At 40.3% G+C, this 22,305-nt stretch overlaps 1 protein-coding gene across 1 annotated transcript; it reads left to right on the forward strand.

Annotated features, from left to right (window-relative positions):
- The first annotated feature begins 9,843 nt into the window (after window positions 1-9,843).
- LOC146582954 (uncharacterized) lies at window positions 9,844-21,963 on the forward strand. The gene is made up of 8 exons (XM_085279851.1): window positions 9,844-9,855; window positions 15,846-15,947; window positions 16,167-16,272; window positions 17,980-18,050; window positions 18,151-18,424; window positions 20,410-20,568; window positions 20,650-20,703; window positions 21,133-21,963. Exons 1-8 carry the CDS (start codon window positions 9,844-9,846, stop codon window positions 21,378-21,380), a joined length of 1,026 nt encoding a protein of 341 aa, XP_085135977.1. The 3' UTR covers window positions 21,381-21,963.
- Window positions 21,964-22,305: the final 342 nt, after the last annotated feature.

Genomic DNA, 22,305 nt, shown 5'->3' on the forward strand with positions numbered 1-22,305 from the left:
AAACAAACAAACATAGAAAACAAGAATAAAAATACCTTTTGGTACTTTTTAATTTTTATTTTCACTTAAATATTACTGTGAAACCGCAGATAGATGATGAGTTCAACAGACTTGTCATGAAGGATGTCTTTGTTAAAAAATTAAAAAGCATTCAAAAGAAACCTTCCCTGTAGAAAATGTAAAGAAACAACTATTTTGAACTACTTCAATACAAATGCTGCTTCTCGGGCTAACTTTACCTTCAATGTCTGTCAGCATCTCTCAGAAACCTGAGTTCTCTGACTCAAAAGAAAAAAGATCCAGGATACAGTGTCTCTGAATACTCCCTAACACTTATCATGTGTTTCACCTTGAGGTTGCCCTCAGAGGTCTGCCCATTTCCCCTGAAACAGAAGCTGGATTGTGGTGAGCCGAGCACTAGTATAACTCTGCGTTCAAGAAGACTGACCTCAATCTAAGGGAGAACTTGATCCACTGGCCACGCACTCTGTTGCCCACCAGGAGCTCTTAAGGCCATCGGTGGATGGACATGTGTGGATCTCTGAGTAACCATCTGTGAATGTGTTCTCCTCAAACAGTGAAACACTTCTTTTTTGTAGTTTAAGCTTTCCTGCTGTGCAAAAGTGAAATTTTATTATGGCTTTATATGGGCTTCATGTGCCTCAAGGTCGTGGAATACACTGAACACATAAATCTCCTTGTCATCCAACCATTCAAATGAAATCACGAGGACCGCTGACACTGTAGTTACGGTAAAAGGTTTTTCTACCGCTGAGACGATATGCAGTAAGGTGGTGATTGGTGACACACTTATCTCGTTCCAGGTTCGATTACAGTCGTAATGTTTCCTCTCTCCATTAAGTGTATTTGATTTCCCGCTGTGGGGGTAGTTGGCAGGGCAGAGATATGACAGCAGCGTCAGGGCCAAGAGGGCAGCTCTTGCAAGCATTACTTCCACTGATGTGCCTGGAAGCGGGCGAAAAGTGGCAATGCTTATACAATTAGAGTGGAGACTTTGTCAGACCTCATTTTTGAAAGAGGTTTGAGCCGTAGCCCTCAGAGGGTATTATTAATTCACTGCCCTTGCCGTTTTGTGGAGATAGAGGGATTAGACAATGGTGGATGACAAAATGACATGCGAAGAGGAGCTCAGAAGTACCTTCACTTTGATTACAAGAATAAAATTTCCCATTGGCCACAAGGGAATTATCTTGAAAGCTTGAGTCAAAAGGTATAAACCTATATGTGAGCGATAGTTTAAATGTTTATAAGAATTGTTCACTGGTAGTGATACAAATTCTCATGTTAGTTAAAGATCAAAGGCTACAGCTCACGAAACACATTTTAAATGTAAATCATACATCTAGGTATTAAAAAAAAAGAATCTCTGAATTATCTGAAACTTTTGTCATCGTCTTTTTTAATAGAACACTGATAGTTTATTTGTGTGCATATTACTAAATAACACATATTAGAATCCTCAAATGTAAATCTCAGTTGAACTCATTTTAAACTGACATTTCCAATCATTCATTTTCTTGCTTACAGTCTTGTCACCATTTGGGTAGAAGCAGGGCAATCACAGTAATCACTTCAGCCAGCTGCTCTCACACTGAGGAGCAGCCTTGCTGTTGCTCTTGTTGATTGTTGAAGTCCTCTGTCTGTTGTGGAGAGTCACGCCTGCAAGGATTTGTCTTTCTATATCATTTTCTTTTTGTTTTGCCATTTTCAAAACTCACACCCAAATAAATACTGAAACTCTAATGGACACTGGATAAAAGTTAGTTTTAGTCAGTTAGTTTTTATCTGTTCTTTCTTTCTCTATATGGTATTTGAAAAATGCCCATGCAACAAAAACATCAGCCACATACATTTAGTAAATACTCAAAAATGATTTGACAACCTTTGTAATATTTCAAAGAAAATGTGGGATAAATTATGGAGCACTGAGAACAGTATAAGTGGGTCAACAAAACATCAGGCTTTACCATGGAAACTTGCTTTTTCTCACCAACAGTCAATGCTAGTTTCCTTTGAAGTGACCATGATTATTCCCTTCCCTTAGCTAAGGGGTTATTGAACAATAACAAACATCCCCAAACTTTGACAAAATAATAATTTGAGTCTAAAATACAATGTTTAAACACAATCCAGCCTTTATTAATGCAAACAATGATGTCTCAACAATTGTCATTTGATTTTATTGTCTTTTGATGCTCTTTTGGGAATCACCAAAAAATCTTAAATTATACCTTTACTGGTTTTTGCCTCCCTTTGACTCCTTTAATAGTTAGCACTGATATTTTTTTAATCCTAATTCATAACATTATCACACAGACAATGTCAGACAGTTTACATGAGCTTGGTTTCTATCATGGTTGTTATTATCATATCAAAAACATCCTCACATAAATGTTGAGTAGATTTCAGTAATTCTTATTTAGAAGAATGTGGAAAAAGCCATCCATTGGAGCTGAATGTGCAACACAAAGTACATTCTGTTAATGTTTTGTATTATTTCACAGATCTACATGAGGTTGCAGCTGGCCTGTTTTTACTATATACTGAAATACTGACATTTTTCAAAGCCACTGGCATCTCACAAGTAGATGTGTGCAATCACGGTAATGTGGCAGCAAACGAAAGGACAGAAAATATGAACGTAAACAATGCAGGTTTTTAATATAATAGAGTATTTTTAGAATTTGTACTTGGAAGAGAGTCAGTACAACAAAACCCACAGCTGTGAAATTGTACACTTGGCCATCAGTCAGAGATGTCAAGATCAATTTGCCCTGAGTCTTAAAAATATTGCAGGAAATTTATTGTTATACTTCTTTGAAATACAAAGCTAATGACTCTTTTACAGTTGATCGTTACAAACCTCAAGAAACAAGTTTGTTTTTGAGTTGATAAATGATGCACAGAAAGAAGGAGAGCGAATAAATTGATTTTTTGTCAGGCCGAATGAAATAGCACCAAACCCTTCGATTAGCCATATTTAACATGTCAGTTTGCATCGCTGAGGCTTTAGCACCGTGTGACGACGATGAGGGAATTAAGAGACAAAGAGAAAAACAGAAGGCAGGAGAATAAAGGGGAAGTTGGAGAGACAGAAGTGAGCTGAAAGAGATGCGAGATAACTACAGGGAGAGGAAGACAGGAAGCAAAGGAACACATGATAAACAGGGACATACAAAGACTAGCAGAGATTGAGAGAGATGAGAGAGTGACAGTGGGAACTGATGGGAAGATGTATAAATGAAGAAGTCATTGATTGCAACTTTTTTCTGATCTCCCAGTGAAAACTCTAGTTGCTTGTCAGTATGACATGATAGATGGCTTCTTACTTACTGGAAAATGATAAAGAAACTACATTTGTTTAATTTTTTAAGTCCTCAATAAGGATGGGTTTAGATTATGTAAAAGCTGGCCACTACAATCTTTCCTTTCATTCTCTTGATAGTGAATTTATTGCTTTGTCTCAACACCAGACCTTTATGTAACCATGCCTCCTTTCATCCCAAAATAAGTCAAATATTGACTGCAGAAAGCACTGCTTAAATTAGTTTCTGTCAAATTCAGTACAACTAGTGCCTCACGAGCTGTGTAGGAGCAAGGAACAACCAAAGTCTATCAGATCATTTCTCAAGCACATACAATTTGATCACTTTCAGCAAGTGGAATATATACAGAAAATATCTAAAATCAAGCAGCTAAGCAAAAGTTTGTACATACGCCATGTGTTCATTTGATATGATTCGGGAATTAGATGACAGAAAGAGGCGCTTTGAACAGGTGTGCGTGGGCTTGAGCGGTGCCCAGAGCATGGAGGCTGCTGAATGAAAGAAGTGTCCAGCTTTCTCTCTGGGTGCTTTGAAGAGGCGGATTTGGCTAGACCAGTCAATTTCAACAGGTGTGCTTTGGCTTACTGGGATGGATTTGCATGTTTTACAACAGCTCTGAAAAGGTTGAGTAGCAGTAGTCTTAAAAACTGAGACAGGCACGCACAAAAAAATCTCGTGCACAAGTAAATAAGCTAATTTAATTTAGATAAAGGTAATAAATCAAAGTTATTTATTCTGCTCTAAGCCTTAGCAACAGAAGACATGGGGAGATGGTGGCAGATTAAAGCAACGCTATTAGGAATACATTGTCTTTGTCAGTAACAAATTAGTGATTCAATCATAAAGGTACCCTGTACGTGAGGCTGGGAAAGAATGTCTTGGACTCCCGGACCATCAGCACCGGCTCCCCTCAGGGCTGTGTTCTTTCTCCTCTGCTCTTCTCCCTGTACACCAACTGCTGCACCTCCACCCACCAGTCTGTCAAGCTAATCAAGTTCGCAGACGACACCACCGTCATTGGGCTCATCTCGGACGGGGACGAGTCTGCCTACAGGAGGGAGGTTGAACGTCTGGTGTCTTGGTGCAGCCACAACAACCTGGTGCTGAATGCCCAGAAGACAGTGGAGATTATTGTGGACTTCAGGAAGCACACAGCCCCACTCCCCCCCATCATCCTGACTGACACCCCCATCACCTCTGTGGACTCATTCCGCTTCCTGGGTACCACCATCACCCAGGACCTGAAGTGGGAGCCCACCATCACCTCCGTCATCAAGAAAGCCCAGCAGAGGATGTACTTCCTGAGGCAGCTGAAGAAATTCAACCTGCCAACACGGACGATGATGCAATTCTACACTGCAATCATCGAGTCCATCCTCACCTCCTCCATCACCGTGTGGTACGCTGGAGCCACTATCAGGGACAAACAGAGACTGCAGCGTGTTGTGCGCTCTGCTGAGAAGGTGATTGGCTGCAGACTCCCATCTCTGCAGGACCTGTACACCTCCAGGACACTGCGGCGTGCAGCCCGGATCTCAGCTGACCCTTCTCACCCTGGACACAGTCTGTTTGACCTGCTCCCCTCAGGCAGGAGGCTCCAGTCCATTCGCACCAGAACCTCTCGCCATAAGAACAGTTTCTTCCCCTCTGCTGTTGGACACATGAACAATAACCACATGATTGTCCCCGCCACTAACACATGACCCTACGCTGTGTCACTGCATCATTTCATGTTTGGCACTGATCACCACCTGCACTCATGTATATATCTTTCTACGTAGCACTCATAATTCTTATTCTCATGTATATATCTCATGTATATCTCATGCACATATCTTTCTTTCTACATAGCACTTTAATTCTTATTGTCTGCACTGAAGCACCGCAGCAATTTCCTAATGTTGTAAACCTCAACATCTGGCAATAAACCCATTCTGATTCTGATTCTGATTCTGATTCTGTTGTATTTTTGTACAAATTTTAAATAAAATACTATGTCCTGGGATACTTACATGAAAATCTGACACAGAATTTATATAAAACTGAAGGTGAAGGGAAGGGGGACAAGACAAAAGACATGCTGTGGAATAGAGCCAGAGATTAACAATGACTCATAATTAAATGGGTTTATGTTATTAATCGTTTCAAATCTTATCTAGTACAACATAAAGTTCATCTTGTAAATTATTTACCATACTAGAGACGAAAGAACAACAAAGTAGAATAAGCTTAAGGATGCACCAACTTTTCACCTGAAAGTAGATTTTTTTTTAGCGTCTCAGTCAGATCCACCTCCTGTCATCTCTTCAATGCAGGATTTCACTTGTCAATAGGTGATGTCACTGTGACTACATCCATGTTTTATATAAAGTGTGTGTTGTAGGCATAAATATAAAAAGTAGTAAAAAATTTTTTAATTTGTTTGTGGAATCCCTTTCAAAATCTCAAGTATATCTTTATTATTTTAAATAACTACTGCTTCTTTTCAGCAACAGCTCTGTGGACACTGGATTATGTTTGGTGTGAAGAGTCAGATGTTTGCTCAGCCACTACAAGTGGTTATCAGAAGAACATTAAATAACCACTGCACAAAGGCTACATCCATACTTTACACACAGTTTTTCTCACTGACAGCTGATGGGAATCACATAGCAACAAAAACCCTCGCCATCTGGAAAAGGAAAAAGAAAAGGAAAAGAATAACACTAAATTTAGTTTTTTGTTCATTTGCAGGAAACTCCACAGGGAAATGATAGGTTTGATATAAAACCCCATGTGGTATGTGGGTCTAGTTTGTGGACCTGGTCTTTTATAACACCCAATTTATGCAGTTTAATGTAGTGTACTAAAGGTAATGCCAACACGAGAGATTGTTAGTAGACCCAATATATGTCCCAATATATGATTTCAAGACTAGAAGTGTGATCTGTATGTGTCTTTTTTCTGTGTCAGCCTACTTTAGTCAATAACTGATTCCAGTGATCAACATGCATGGACAGCCAAGAGGACACGTAGACAGATTGGTGGCTAATTTGACTTTCTGGTTGCACTGTAGCTCATGTTAGGCCCACTGAAGGTTTCACAAGACTGTTGAATCCCATAAATCTCTACTGCAATACCTAAACTAATATCCAGTAGACAATGTAAGACTAGCATTTCACAGCACAAAGGCAATATTTGTCCTCATCTCTGTCTGTGAGGTACAGCTCACCATGATTCCCAGCAAATTCTGCTCTCATTAATCTATGTAAAACATGTGAGAAGTGATTACACAGTCCTTAAAAGGGGAAAGGAAGCAGTGTCCTCTACAGTTTCTTATCGCGCCAGCTGATTCATGAGTTTTAATGGGCTTTTAAGCCAGATTAAAAACCTGATGCCCCTACTGTTCAAGGAGCCAAGAGTTTTAGAGAATCGCGTTTATGAGATTGGCAATAAAACCAAGAGACCTCGATAGAATATAAATGACTTTGATGAATCTACATCAAATGAGCATACCCTTTTTAAAGTACATAACTTTAATGGAAAGGGTGGATCTGAAAATCATCAGTGTATAGGACATTATTTGGCCCTCAATGTTCATGAATATAACTGTAGTTTTGTAACATTTTCTTAGAAAGTTTCTTCTCTGGGTAAAATTATCATTTATAAATACATATAATTTATTCAATCATTGTTTAAGCCCACTGTTGCTGTTGTTTATGCAGTGTAACCATGGACAAATATTTTTTTATTATTTCACTTTCAAATCCAGCATTACACAACTGCAATTCAAATTTCATACCACCGTTATTATTGATTTTCACAACAGGACAGCATTACTGCAGTATTACTACATTACTACAGTAGTACAGGACAGCATTACTGCAGTATTACTACATTACTACAGTAGTACAGGACAGCATTACTGCAGTATTACTACATTACTACAGTAGTACAGGACAGCATTACTGCAGTATTACTACATTACTACAGTAGTACAGGACAGCATTACTGCAGTATTACTACATTACTACAGTAGTACAGGACAGCATTACTGCAGTATAAATGAGAGCTAGCTTTGCAATGTGTCCTGAGGCAAAAAGGGATGTGAGGTCAAAATGGAGATCTGCATGTGTACGTACAGTACTGAGCACATCCCACTCAAAACGAGGACTGGGAAAGTGTCACTCCCTGCTCCAGCTCTAGCTCAGCTCATATCTTTCACAACACCCATCTCTCCATTGGTCAGACTGGTGAAATTGATTGCACTGCTTGCATTATATGAGCAACAGTCACTTTGGGATTTGCTTTGCTGTACGGAACATCAACCAACTCCACCCTCGAGTCCAAATTGATTATAAAACTGCATTTTGCTGACACTGACACATCTGTGTGTGTGTGTGTGTGTGTGTGTGTGTGTGTGTGTGTGTGTGTGTGTGTGTGTGTGTGAGTGCGTCTATGTGGTATGGATTGACATTTGACCTGCGCTGTACCTGGGCTCCGGGGACATTTCGACTTTTTGCTGTGTATTCATGTGTCCCCCTAAAACATGACTTGTAAATGCATTTTTAAGTGTCTAAATAATAATTTTTTCTACTTCTTATGAGGTCATTATTTATCTTTTGACCTGTATTTGCTTAAACTGTAGTGTAAATTCATTTATTAAACTATAATTAAAAGATTTTCTGATTTTCTTAAAAGTCCACCTATACCCCCTCACCTGATTTTTGTGTATTCCAGTGTATTGCACAGCGACGTTTCGAGTTAGAGTGGATGTGTGTAGGTACTGCAATTTAATACACATTTTCAATACACACGGCCGGAAGTCATTGTGATTGGTAGGCTATATATATAGGCGGTACCTACAGGAAACGGCGCCACAACTTTCGCGCGCGTGCCCTTTAACAAGTGTATGTCGACGGCAATACGAAGACGGATTAAAAACACAAAGGTAAGCCTTTTTTAATGTAAAATGCACCATGACTTTAATACTATATGAAATTATAGGTGCACAGGCCTATATTAAACTGGTTTAATTTATGCTTTATGGACTGTTAGTGAGTCTTTGAAGAAGTAAAACGGCCCCAGCGTTTGTCATTGAGTAAATAAAATAGGGCTGACGACTAACCGCGTCAACGCGATAAAGCGGGCTAACCCGTGTTAGGATTTACTCGGTGTTAAAGCATTATTGTGGCTTAAACGTGTTAATGCCGACATCGCGACTAACGCGATTAACAATTAAACCAGCGCAGTCTGAGTCAAAATCCCTGATGTCGCTGTTAGCTAATTTCGGGCAGTTTGTCCAATGTCTGTCCATTCTGCTGACAGCCCTAAAATAAAAGCAAGGGTATAAGTGTATTTAGTCGTGTATTTATTTATATGCCTGAAGAAAAAACTTCTTACAGTTTTGATGCCTAAGCTTTCTCAGTACTTGTATCACTCTCTGCAGTCGCCATTACAGAAATGTCACATGTCGCCATTTTGAGTACTAGGCCTTTAACATTTTAAAAGAAGGCATAAATTAGCACTATGAATAAGTCAGCTGTGTTTATGCTGTAAACTACACTACTGCTAGTTCTGCTACTACTGATGATGATGACAATGATGACGATAATCGTAATACTTTATATGCTTTGGTAATACAGCCAATCAAAACGTACAGGAGAACATGCGAAGGAGACGCATTCCTCCACGGGAGGATGCAGTCTGTCATGTTTCTGCTGGAAGGGACAAACTGGGACTTGATATCCACTACATAAATGCCTTCAAAGGTAAGTTGGTCTTTAGTTTGGATTAGATTTGGAGTTTGTCACTTTGTCTTTTGTCACTCACTTGGTATGCCTCTGCAATTCAGGTCGGGGCATTTTCACGACTGTTCCATTCCAAAAAGGAGACTTCCTTTTGGAATACAGAGGTAAACTCATAACAAAAGAAGAATGTGAGCGGAGACACAGAGTTTATCATGACAGCCTGAAGGTGTTCATGTTTGAATTCAAGTTTGATGGAAAACTCTGGTGGTGCGTATTATATCAGTGTAGTTTGATTAAGATTAAATTACACATTGCTTTTGATTTATGAAAAAAAAGCTTCCTAACTAGTTAAGCTAATACTTTTTTGCCTAACCCCACAGTGTGGATGCATCTCAAGAAGATGGGTCATTAGGCAGACTTGTCAACGACAACCACATCAGTCCAAGTGCTAAGATGAAAATATTAAATATCAATGGAAAGCCCCATCTATGCTTATTTGCAAGCAGAGACATAAGTCCAGGTGAAGAAATAGACTATAATTATGGTGACTCGGATTGGCTCTGGAGATGCAAGGTATTTCTACAATTGTACTTTTTGGAACTGATAAATTGCATACCCTAAGCCATTTTTACATTTGTACCTACTCAAATTGGCTTAACGTGACTTACGGCATCTAGTTTTTCACTGAAATTGAGTATCACCTACTGTGCCTGGGGTAACTATAGCAATGCAGCCGAGCATCCAGTGATATAAATGCCACAGCAAGCATGGACGTCAAGGTGACAAAATGCCTGCTGCTCAGTCTATACTTTAGTGTTCAATTCAGGGATCACGCTGTTAATTTTGGTCGCTATTTCAAACATTTCAGAGTTTCAAAAATGATGGCTTGGATTTTCACGAAGGAGGCGCACTCATAACTTATCGAGTGACACCATTGACCAGCCACCTGGTGGCATTCAGTCTATGTCAAATTTTCTGATCACTTGGAACCTTGGTGCAGTAGTTACTGAAAAACTACATGGTACTATAACCTACTGGAAAAACAGGGGTAGGTACTAATGGAAAACAGGCAATTGTGATGGCTGCCACATCAAAGCCCTCTAAAAGCACTAAAAAAATATCAGCAGGTATGCAGAAATAAAAAATGGCTTTCGGTTTCTAAATTTTAACAGTGATTGATGTTTAATGTGATTCTACACAGCAAAATCTCCAGTGTTAAATTAACACTGGAGAGTGTCTATAAGGGTCCACACCTCTGAGTGTTAAATACAACACTGTTGAGTGTTAAATTAACACTTTTGACAGTGTTATATGTTTAAAAGTAACCTAGTCAGTTTTGAAGATTAACAATGGCTAACACTGAGCAGTGCTGATTTTCTAACACTGGAAAATAACTCAAAATGTTAGAAATATTCCAGTGTTAGAAAATCAGCACTGCTCAGTGTTAGTCTTTGTTAATCTTCAAAACTGACTAGGTTACTTTTAAACATATAACACTGTCAAAAGTGTTAATTCAACACTCAACAGTGTTGTGTGGACCCATATAGACACTCTCTAGTGTTAATTTAACACTGGAGATTTTGCTGTGTAGCCTCTTTAGTTAGATTCATTTTAAATTTTGTCCCTCGAAGATAAATGGGCCCTAGTGACAGTTCGTTGCTGCTACAGGTGATTGTTTTACTCCTTTAGCAATGGCTTAAAAAATAAAGAAATCACACTGACTATTTGTCTCTTAATCATAGGGCCTTAAATTCTCTATACATGACAGTGAATATTTTAAAGACAATAGCTTGAAACTTATCTTTCTCATACAGTTTATTTAATGTTTCAAAATCCTCTTCAAAAATGCACTGTATATTCATTTTCTATCTGTTACACACGAAGACGGAGACCAGCCAGATTCAGAAGACTGTGAGCTGCCTAAAGCCGCAACCAAACAGCTTTCCAAACAATGATCTGGACCTGAAACATCCAGAGCCTGAAAGGGTAAATATAATCCAGTGTACCACTTAATGAACTAATAATTTAATCTATCATCATTCTTTATGGATGCTGTGTGTGTGTGTTTTTGGCAGTCACCTGGGTGTGATGTGATTTACATGGACCGTGGCTTGTAGGTCCTTTTCATTGTTTCAAAGTGCAAGTCTGGATAACATCTGAGTGTGTGTGTGTGTGTGTGTGTTAACCACCCAAATGTGACTTAGGAGGACCACACTGTTATTGGGGGACTCCGTCAAAGTTTGCTTCATGGTGACATCACTCTGGTTTTAGGAGGGGTCTTCTCGTATGTCTTGACAGTTTGACCTACAGCATGCAGAACTGACTGCATGTGCTTTGTTTCTATGTGGTTTGAAACTCAGGCTTGAACATTAAGATAGATAGTACTATACAACTTCTTAACTTGTTTTAGGCACTATATACTGCTTTAGTGCATGGGCTCTCTCTGGCTGTGTACTCTGGCTTCTTCCCACAGTCCAAAGATGTAGCTTATGGGGTTAGGTTAACTGGTGATTCAAAACTGCCCTTTGGTGTGAATGCAAATGCTTGTCCTTCCATGTTAGACTGGTGATCTGTCCAGGTTGTACTGCCCTATGGTAGCTGGTATAGGCCCCAAAACTGCTACCCCACAATCCTGATAAGGATAAGTGGAAGAGGATGGATGATTGCAAAGGAATCAGTTGTTAATTATTGTAGCCAGTATTTTTTTCAGAAGAAAACATTTCTTGAGTGGAAAGCCCCCCCCCCCCCCCCCCCCCCCCCACACACACACACACACACACACACACATGCAAATTAAAAACAGAAGCACAGGCCTGCCCAGTACAGTTGCAAGAAGAGCACTTGGTCTAATCTTTGTGCCATCTTTTCTTTGTTGCAGGATCTTGATGAAGAAATGCCTCAGCAAGGCTCAGAAGCCATGCATTCTTCTTCAGTGCAAGATTTTGAAGAGGTAACATTGACCTAGGACAGATTTTAATGAATGTTTCTCATGCACGATGTGTACCTTACGCTATTTGCCGATAGTGAAATGGTTTATTCATCCTCTTGAGTGATGCATTTTTAGTAACTGTCAGATTACTGTTCTTTTGTCTTCATTCTCTATCTGTTACACACGAAGACTGAGACCAGCCAGATTCAGAAGACTGTGAGCTGCCTAAAGCCGCAACCAAACAGCTTTCCAAACAATGATCTGGACCTGAAACATCCAGAGCCTGAAAGGGTAAATATAATCCAGTGTACCACTTAATGAACTAATAATTTAATCTATCATCATTCTTTATGGATGCTGTGTGTGTGTGTGTGTTTGGCTGTCACCTGGGTGTGATGTGATTTACATGGACCGTGGCTTGTAGGTCCTTTTCATTGTTTCAAAGTGCAAGTCTGGATAACATCTGAGTGTGTGTGTGTGTGTGTGTTAACCACCCAAATGTGACTTAGGAGGACCACACTGTTATTGGGGGACTCCGTCAAAGTTTGCTTCATGGTGACATCACTCTGGTTTTAGGAGGGGTCTTCTCGTATGTCTTGACAGTTTGACCTACAGCATGCAGAACTGACTGCATGTGCTTTGTTTCTATGTGGTTTGAAACTCAGGCTTGAACATTAAGATAGATAGTACTATACAACTTCTTAACTTGTTTTAGGCACTATATACTGCTTTAGTGCATGGGCTCTCTCTGGCTGTGTACTCTGGCTTCTTCCCACAGTCCAAAGATGTAGCTTATGGGGTTAGGTTAACTGGTGATTCAAAACTGCCCTTTGGTGTGAATGCAAATGCTTGTCCTTCCATGTTAGACTGGTGATCTGTCCAGGTTGTACTGCCCTATGGTAGCTGGTATAGGCCCCAAAACTGCTACCCCACAATCCTGATAAGGATAAGTGGAAGAGGATGGATGATTGCAAAGGAATCAGTTGTTAATTATTGTAGCCAGTATTTTTTTCAGAAGAAAACATTTCTTGAGTGGAAAGCCCCCCCCCCCACACACACACACACACATGCAAATTAAAAACAGAAGCACAGGCCTGCCCAGTACAGTTGCAAGAAGAGCACTTGGTCTAATCTTTGTGCCATCTTTTCTTTGTTGCAGGATCTTGATGAAGAAATGCCTCAGCAAGGCTCAGAAGCCATGCATTCTTCTTCAGTGCAAGATTTTGAAGAGGTAACATTGACCTAGGACAGATTTTAATGAATGTTTCTCATGCACGATGTGTACCTTACGCTATTTGCCGATAGTGAAATGGTTTATTCATCCTCTTGAGTGATGCATTTTTAGTAACTGTCAGATTACTGTTCTTTTGTCTTCATTCTCTATCTGTTACACACGAAGACTGAGACCAGCCAGATTCAGAAGACTGTGAGCTGCCTAAAGCCGCAACCAAACAGCTTTCCAAACAATGATCTGGACCTGAAACATCCAGAGCCTGAAAGGGTAAATATAATCCAGTGTACCACTTAATGAACTAATAATTTAATCTATCATCATTCTTTATGGATGCTGTGTGTGTGTGTGTGTTTGGCTGTCACCTGGGTGTGATGTGATTTACATGGACCGTGGCTTGTAGGTCCTTTTCATTGTTTCAAAGTGCAAGTCTGGATAACATCTGAGTGTGTGTGTGTGTGTGTGTGTTAACCACCCAAATGTGACTTAGGAGGACCACACTGTTATTGGGGGACTCCGTCAAAGTTTGCTTCATGGTGACATCACTCTGGTTTTAGGAGGGGTCTTCTCGTATGTCTTGACAGTTTGACCTACAGCATGCAGAACTGACTGCATGTGCTTTGTTTCTATGTGGTTTGAAACTCAGGCTTGAACATTAAGATAGATAGTACTATACAACTTCTTAACTTGTTTTAGGCACTATATACTGCTTTAGTGCATGGGCTCTCTCTGGCTGTGTACTCTGGCTTCTTCCCACAGTCCAAAGATGTAGCTTATGGGGTTAGGTTAACTGGTGATTCAAAACTGCCCTTTGGTGTGAATGCAAATGCTTGTCCTTCCATGTTAGACTGGTGATCTGTCCAGGTTGTACTGCCCTATGGTAGCTGGTATAGGCCCCAAAACTGCTACCCCACAATCCTGATAAGGATAAGTGGAAGAGGATGGATGATTGCAAAGGAATCAGTTGTTAATTATTGTAGCCAGTATTTTTTTCAGAAGAAAACATTTCTTGAGTGGAAAGCCCCCCCCCCCCCCCCCCCCCCCCCCCCCCCACACACACACACACACACACACACACACGCAAATTAAAAACAGAAGCACAGGCCTGCCCAGTACGGTTGCAAGAAGAGCACTTGGTCTAATCTTTGTGCCATCTTTTCTTTGTTGCAGGATCTTGATGAAGAAATGCCTCAGCAAGGCTCAGAAGCCATGCATTCTTCTTCAGTGCAAGATTTTGAAGAGGTAACATTGACCTAGGACAGATTTTAATGAATGTTTCTCATGCACGATGTGTACCTTACGCTATTTGCCGATAGTGAAATGGTTTATTCATCCTCTTGAGTGATGCATTTTTAGTAACTGTCAGATTACTGTTCTTTTGTCTTCATTCTCTATCTGTTACACACGAAGACTGAGACCAGCCAGATTCAGAAGACTGTGAGCTGCCTAAAGCCGCAACCAAACAGCTTTCCAAACAATGATCTGGACCTGAAACATCCAGAGCCTGAAAGGGTAAATATAATCCAGTGTACCACTTAATGAACTAATAATTTAATCTATCATCATTCTTTATGGATGCTGTGTGTGTTTGGCTGTCACCTGGGTGTGATGTGATTTACATGGACCGTGGCTTGTAGGTCCTTTTCATTGTTTCAAAGTGCAAGTCTGGATAACATCTGAGTGTGTGTGTGTGTGTTAACCACCCAAATGTGACTTAGGAGGACCACACTGTTATTGGGGGACTCCGTCAAAGTTTGCTTCATGGTGACATCACTCTGGTTTTAGGAGGGGTCTTCTCGTATGTCTTGACAGTTTGACCTACAGCATGCAGAACTGACTGCATGTGCTTTGTTTCTATGTTGAAATTTTTTGAAACTCAGGCTTGAACATTAAGATGGATAGTACTATACAACTTCTTAACTTGTTTTAGGCACTTTTTACTGCTTTAGTGCATGGGCTCTCTCTGGCTGTGTACTCTGGCTTCTTCCCACAGTCCAAAGATGTAGCTTATGGGGTTAGGTTAACTGGTGATTCAAAACTGCCCTTTGGTGTGAATGCAAATGCTTGTCCTTCCATGTTAGACTGGTGATCTGTCCAGGTTGTACTGCCCTATGGTAGCTGGTATAGGCCCCAAAACTGCTACCCCACAATCCTGATAAGGATAAGTGGAAGAGGATGGATGATTGCAAAGGAATCAGTTGTTAATTATTGTAGCCAGTATTTTTTTCAGAAGAAAACATTTCTTGAGTGGAAAGCCCCCCCCCCACACACACACACATGCAAATTAAAAACAGAAGCACAGGCCTGCCCAGTACAGTTGCAAGAAGAGCACTTGGTCTAATCTTTGTGCCATCTTTTCTTTGTTGCAGGATCTTGATGAAGAAATGCCTCAGCAAGGCTCAGAAGCCATGCATTCTTCTTCAGTGCAAGATTTTGAAGAGGTAACATTGACCTAGGACAGATTTTAATGAATGTTTCTCATGCACGATGTGTACCTTACGCTATTTGCCGATAGTGAAATGGTCTATTCATCCTCTTGAGTGATGCATTTTTAGTAACTGTCAGATTACTGTTCTTTTGTCTTCATTCTCTATCTGTTACACACGAAGACTGAGACCAGCCAGATTCAGAAGACTGTGAGCTGCCTAAAGCCGCAACCAAACAGCTTTCCAAACAATGATCTGGACCTGAAACATCCAGAGCCTGAAAGGGTAAATATAATCCAGTGTACCACTTAATGAACTAATAATTTAATCTATCATCATTCTTTATGGATGCTGTGTGTGTGTGTGTGTGTGTGTGTTTGGCAGTCACCTGGGTGTGATGTGATTTACATGGACGAAGTTTATTAGTTGATATCTGCAACTGAATTGAAAACACACCTTTCCAACTGTCCAAAACAAATAAATGTTGCAATATTTTGCTAACAGTGTCACAATCATCGTCTGGTGTGCACAACAATATCATCTTTGGACAAGTGCATTCAGTGTGTGGGACCGGTTTCCTCCCTCAAGTGGCTTGGCTTTAAGTGCAAAGGTGAGACATTTAGTGAATAGGTACAGTGTATAGTAAAAAGCATTAATAGAGTTCAACAAGTTAAGACGTGCTGAAATGAACACTGCTCCCTTTTTAATTAATGGGTGGTCACGTCTAATTAAAGAAATGCAGTATTACCTCATTGGTGCAGGACCTTGTAAAAATGGTATACTTGGGATTGTCCTCAATTCCCCATTCCATAACATAAACTGCTCAAAATAATAAAGGGAACACTTAAACAATGCGATGTTACTCCAAGTCAGTCACACTTCTGTGAAATCAAACTGTTCACTTAGGAAGTAACACTGACAACCAGTTTCACATGCTGTTTTGCAAATAGAGTAGACAACAAGTGGAAATTATAGTCAATTCACCATAATAAAGGACTGGTTCTGCAGGTGGTGACCACAGACCACTTCTCAGCACCTATGCTTTCTGGCTGATGTTATGGTCACTTTTGAATGCTGGCGGTGATTTCATTTTAGTGGTAGCATGAGACAGTCTACAACCCACACAAGGGGCTCAGGTAGTGCAGCTCATCTAGCGTAGCACATCAATGTGAGCTGTGGCAAGAAGGTTTGCTGTGTCTGTTAGTGTAGTGTCCAGAGCATGGAGGTGCTACCTGGATGTGGAGTAGGCCATAGGAGGGCAACAACCCAGCAGCAGGACCGCTACCTCCACCTTTGTGCAAGGAGGAACAAGAGGAGCCCTGCAAAATGACCTCAAACAGGCCACAAATGTGCATCTGTCTGCTCAAATGGTCAGAAACTGACTTCATGAGGGTGGCTTGAGGGTCCAGCATCCACAGGTGGGGATTGAGCTTGCAGTCCAACACCATGCAGGATGTTTGGCATTTGCCAGAAAACACAAAGTTTGGCAACTTCAGCACGGGCACCCTATGCTCCTCACAGCTGAAAGGAGGTTCAAACTGAGCACGTGACAGTCTGGAGATGCCGTGGGGAATGTTCTGCTGCCTGCAACATCCTCCAGCATGATCATATTGGCAGTGGGTCAGTAATGGTGAGGGGTGGCATTTCTGTGCCTGCCAGAGAGCCTGACTGTCATTGGGTAACAAGATGAGGTCCTCGGACCCTTTGTGAGACCACATGCTGGTGCATTTGGCCCTGGGGTCCACCTAATGCGAGACGACACTGGGCCTCATGTGGCTGGAGTATGTCAGCAGTTCCTCCATGACAAAGGCATTGATGCTATGGACTGGCCCGCCTGTTCCCCAGACCTGAATCCAATTGAGCACATCTGGGACATCATGTCTCACTCCATCCACCACAAACTGTCCAGGGGTTGGCAGATGCTTTAGTCCAGGTCTTGGAGGAGATCCTTCAGGAGACCATCCGCCACCTCATCCCGAGCATGCCCAGGCATTGTAGGGAAGTCGTACAGGCATCTGGAGGCCACACACATTCACCTACACACTTTCATGCCACTCAACTACCTAAAGAACAAAGTATTTAATAAGAATAATTCCTTCATTCACATCTGGGATGTCCTTTTTTTTGGGGGGGGGGGGGGGGAGGGGGATTAGCAGTGTATGTGTAGTCATTAAAATATCCTTAATGTGAACAGTTTTTTTTTTTTTTTTTTTTTTTTTTTTTTCAGCATTTGACATTACTGCAATGCTTTGACAAAAAACTACTTCACTTAAATAGAACTGCAAAGCTAAATTAAGTCTATCAAAATGTGTTTCAGTTTGTTTAGGGGTCTGGCACAAATCTTGCCTTGCAAAATTGGCAAATCAGAATTGCCACCAGTCAACACAGGTGTGTATCCCATTCATATTTGGCTTGACTTTTTTTCAGTTTATTTTTTACCTGTCTAAAGTATTGATCAATTAAAAAAACTTTTGTTCTTACATTCCAGAAAGAAGAAATTTCTGAATATTCAGGGGAGGATGGATTGCCACATTCAGTTCTGGATCAAATATCAAGCGATGATGATGGCAACCACAGCATATCAGAAGAAGAATATGTGCCAGATTCAGAGTCATATGATGAAGATTCAGATGAAGACATCTCATTATTGCCAAGCACATCAAAAGGTCTGCTATGCCAAGATGACATCTCCAAAGCGCATGAACAATCAGATTCAACGAATTTAATCCACAACTTGACAAAGGACAAGCCACAAGATAAAAGTGAGCTTTGCGAAACTGAATCAGAAAAAATGACTTTAAGTAAAAGAAATTACTGCTATTTTTGTGGCAAACCACAAGCTAAAATTTCCCGCCACCTGAAAACGCACAAAACGGCTCCTGATGTTGTGCATGCATTTTCCCTGCCTAGAGACTCAAACGAGCGTAAAAGTCTGTTAGAGAAATTGAGAAATAAGGGAAATTTTAAGCATAATGCTGCAGTTTTGCATGGTGGAGTGGGACCACTGAAAGTGAAGAGAAGACCCAAGATTAAAGCAGTAGAGGGAAAGTTTGCTCATTGCTTTTATTGTCAAGGGATGTATGTTCGCAAGGATCTTTGGAGACATGTCCGCAGATGTCCTAACAAACCAAAAGATGACACGGATAAAGAACCTGGAAGAACCAAAGTACTCGGCCTGGCTTTAACTCTGGAGTCTCAGTGTTATCCGCAGGTGTCAAGTGGAGTCTGGAAGGTTCTTGCTGTTATGAAACAAGATGAGATTGCCTCAGCTGTGCGAAATGACTTTACTGTTATTCAGTTTGCCCAGTCCCTCTACAATAAACATGGACAAGACCCTACAAAGTATGATTATATACGACAGAAGCTTCGTGAAGCGGGACGTTTGTTGTTGTGTCTGCGCACAGAATTCTCAGTGCATAACATGGAAGAAGCTATTAAGCCTGCTAATTTCCAGAGAGTTGTGCAAGCAGTAAAGAAAGTTTCAGGTTTTGATGAAGAGACACTGTCATACAAAACTCCAAGCCTTGCGCTGAAACTGGGACATACACTGCATAAAATGTCTGACATTATCCATTGTCGTGCCCTCATGACAGAGGATGAAGCCCTAATCAAGTCCACTGATGCGTTCAAGAAGTTGTATGTCTCCAAATGGTCTGAGATGGTGTCTCACCGTGCCTTGAACACATTGAGTGAGGCAAAGTTTAACAAGCCATCAACATTGCCCTTTACAGAAGATGTTCGGATTCTCCATCACTACCTTCAAAAATCTGCAGAAAGTGCCTTTTGCAGCTTGGAGAACGAAGCCACAGCTCAGAATTATGCCCAACTTGCACAAGTTACACTCTCACAAATCATTGTGTTCAACCGAAGACGTTCTGGAGAGGTTTCAAAGATGCGCCTCAAAAGTTTTCTTGAAAGAGACAAAACAGCACTCCACACAGATGTTGCCATGGGGCTCTCAGAAATGGAACAGAGACTCTGTAACTATTTCTGTAGAATAGAAATAATGGGAAAAAGGGACAGAAATGTTCCAGTTCTGCTAACACCAAGCATGCTGGATGCTCTGTCACTACTGGTTAGTAGGAGGCCTGACTGTGGTATTTGTGCCACTAATATCTACCTCTTTGCAAGACCCCGATCAATGAGTCATTACAGAGGAATGGACTCCTTGCGTGTTCATGCACACCAGTGTGGAGCAAAGCAGCCTGAGTATCTAAGATCGACACAGCTCAGAAAACATGTTGCCACACTCTCACAAGTCCTTAATTTGAAAAACAACGAACTTGATCAGGTTGCAGATTTCCTGGGTCATGATATCCGCGTTCACCGCGAATTCTACAGATTACCAGTTCCCACAACACAGCTGGCCAAGATTTCCAAACTGCTTTTAACACTGGAAAAAGGACAACTTTCCCAGATCCAGGGGAAATCACTGGATGAGATCAAAATAGGTTTGTATTGAAAGGAGCAAATATTAGGGCAGTAGTTGAATATTATGCTTTATCAACAGAATTAAAACCTAAAAGCACAGACCATTCTGTTAAATGTCCATGATTTAAGGTTCTTGAAGTCTATTGTTTCATCACTTTGCAACATTTGGCAAACTGCAGAGTGGTGGCCTTAAATAGTAAAACTATGTACTATAATTTCCAGTATTTGTTCTGTATTTTGTCATATCTCGTTGTTAATGTGAGGTTTTTGGGGGGTTTGTGTTTGGTTTTTTGGGGGTTTTCCCACAATTTCTCAGATGAAATTGCATTAAGTGATGCTGAAACAAAGGACAGTGAGAGTGAATCAGATGATGATGACACAGCACTCACAATGTTGGCGTGTGGCACCAGTGAGCCTGTACATGCAGTAGCTGATTCCACAAACACAGCGCAGCTCCAAGACACTGTAGATTGTGGTAAGTTACCACTAGCTTGGTTTCTGTGGATAAAATGTTTGTTACAAATATTAAAACTTAATCAAATTGTGTAATCAGCAGATGAAGGACCACTCACAATGCCTGCAGCAAGTGAGACTGCTGCTCCCTCTGAAGGTAAGGGGTGCAGTTGGTTCTCGAAGCTTATTATTGTTTCATCACTTTGCAACATATGGCAAACTGCAGAGTGGTGGCAAAAAGTCACTTGGATGAGTGACAAAATGTTTCTCCCACTGAAAACGCTACGTCCAGATTAACAGAATCAACGTTTTGGGATTTACTTACCTGGATGATTGAGCATGCATCAAGAGACTTTTATTCAACTTTTTATTCAGTCTTTTATTCACAGCGGAACACTAAATGTCTCATTTTAGAAATTTGATAAATTTTCAAAGAGAATTTTAGCTCGTTTTGATATTGATGGTAGCAACACATTTCAGAAGTTAGTACAGGGTAGCATCCATTCTTTTAACCACCAAATGTTTTTTGTTTTTTTTGTTTGGTTTTTTGTTTGTTTTAACTACTACTACTTTATATATCTTCCAGAGAAAAATGCTGCTCAATCCCACAATTCCCGAAGAGCTCCCAAAAACATGTGGTCCAAGGCTGAGGTTGCTGCAGTGATGAGGCATTTTAAAGACCACATAAACGAAGGGAAACTAGCCACCAAAAATGAATGCAGTCATTGCAAATTGGTAGAAGATCCGGTGTTGGCAGGAAGAACAGTTCAAAACATACGAGATTTTGTAAGAAACAGAGGATTAACTGCAAAAAGGCAGAAAAAAATGAACTAAAATAACTGTTTAGAGAGCTGTGGTTTTACATCTTGGTCAGATTGCCAATTGTTGTTAACACTGATGTTCTGTTTAAAGAAAAAAAAGTTCTTGTTAAATACAGAAGTAGTTTGTATTTCATAATTTTTACATTTAATTTATTTAGGGTTTTTTTTGATGGGTTATATTTAAAATAAAAAATTATAAATGCATATTTTCTCCCCTTAATATTTACCTTTAAACTATTAAAATTCATTTTAAATGTTTTTAATTTTTCTGTTTTCTATATTTTTATATTTCTGTGGGAAGCGTGGGCATTTTTGTCCATAGATTTCTTTTTTTATTTATGGTTAAAATTAATGTTCAGATCCAAGAACACTAATAAAATGATGTTCCAGTAATCCTGTGTCCTGTCAGATGTGTATTCATGGTAATGATGAGCTATTTACATATTACATCATTGTCCCTTTAAAGACCCAATATTGCTTTTTTTGGACCTCATAAAACACATTGTTGTCAAGTGGACAATGTCTCCAGAAAACACAATAGAGTCTGGTTGGTGTGTATCAGTGTATCTAGACTTCTATAGGGAGTGTATGAGGTCTGAAGTGACCCAAATTTTTTTCAGATTTTTTCGAACACTTTAACCTCGCTCCCTTGGCTCTAAGTCCTTTCAAAAGGGTAGTCCACTTAAACCACCACCGGGCGGATTGACGTAGTATAGTCCCGCCATACCACATAGACCCGTATGTGTGTGTGTGTGTGTGTGTGTGTGTGTTTCGAAATGGTGCAAGTAGATTATTTGGAAACTATATTTGAAATTGCATCAGCAGGAGCATCATGCCCTGCCTTGCTCACTTTTATTTTCTTAATATTATAAAGTGTTAATATATACTTCCACATACATCCTTCACTTGAACTGGAATTACAATGGAAGCACTTCTCT

Source organism: Mchenga conophoros, linkage group LG1 (genome assembly GCF_057382185.1).
Source record: "Mchenga conophoros isolate Kocher_MC1m ecotype Shallow Benthic linkage group LG1, M_conophoros_male_GT1.1, whole genome shotgun sequence".
NCBI classification, from domain to species: Eukaryota; Metazoa; Chordata; class Actinopteri; order Cichliformes; family Cichlidae; genus Mchenga; species Mchenga conophoros.

Excerpts from the sequence above, each read along its gene's own strand:
- LOC146582954 (XM_085279851.1), top strand. Across the intron at positions 15,948-16,166 it reads AACATCCAGAGCCTGAAAGG|TGTCACAATCATCGTCTGGT; the intron begins GTAAATATAATC and ends TTTTGCTAACAG. Across the intron at positions 20,704-21,132 it reads GACTGCTGCTCCCTCTGAAG|AGAAAAATGCTGCTCAATCC; the intron begins GTAAGGGGTGCA and ends TATATCTTCCAG.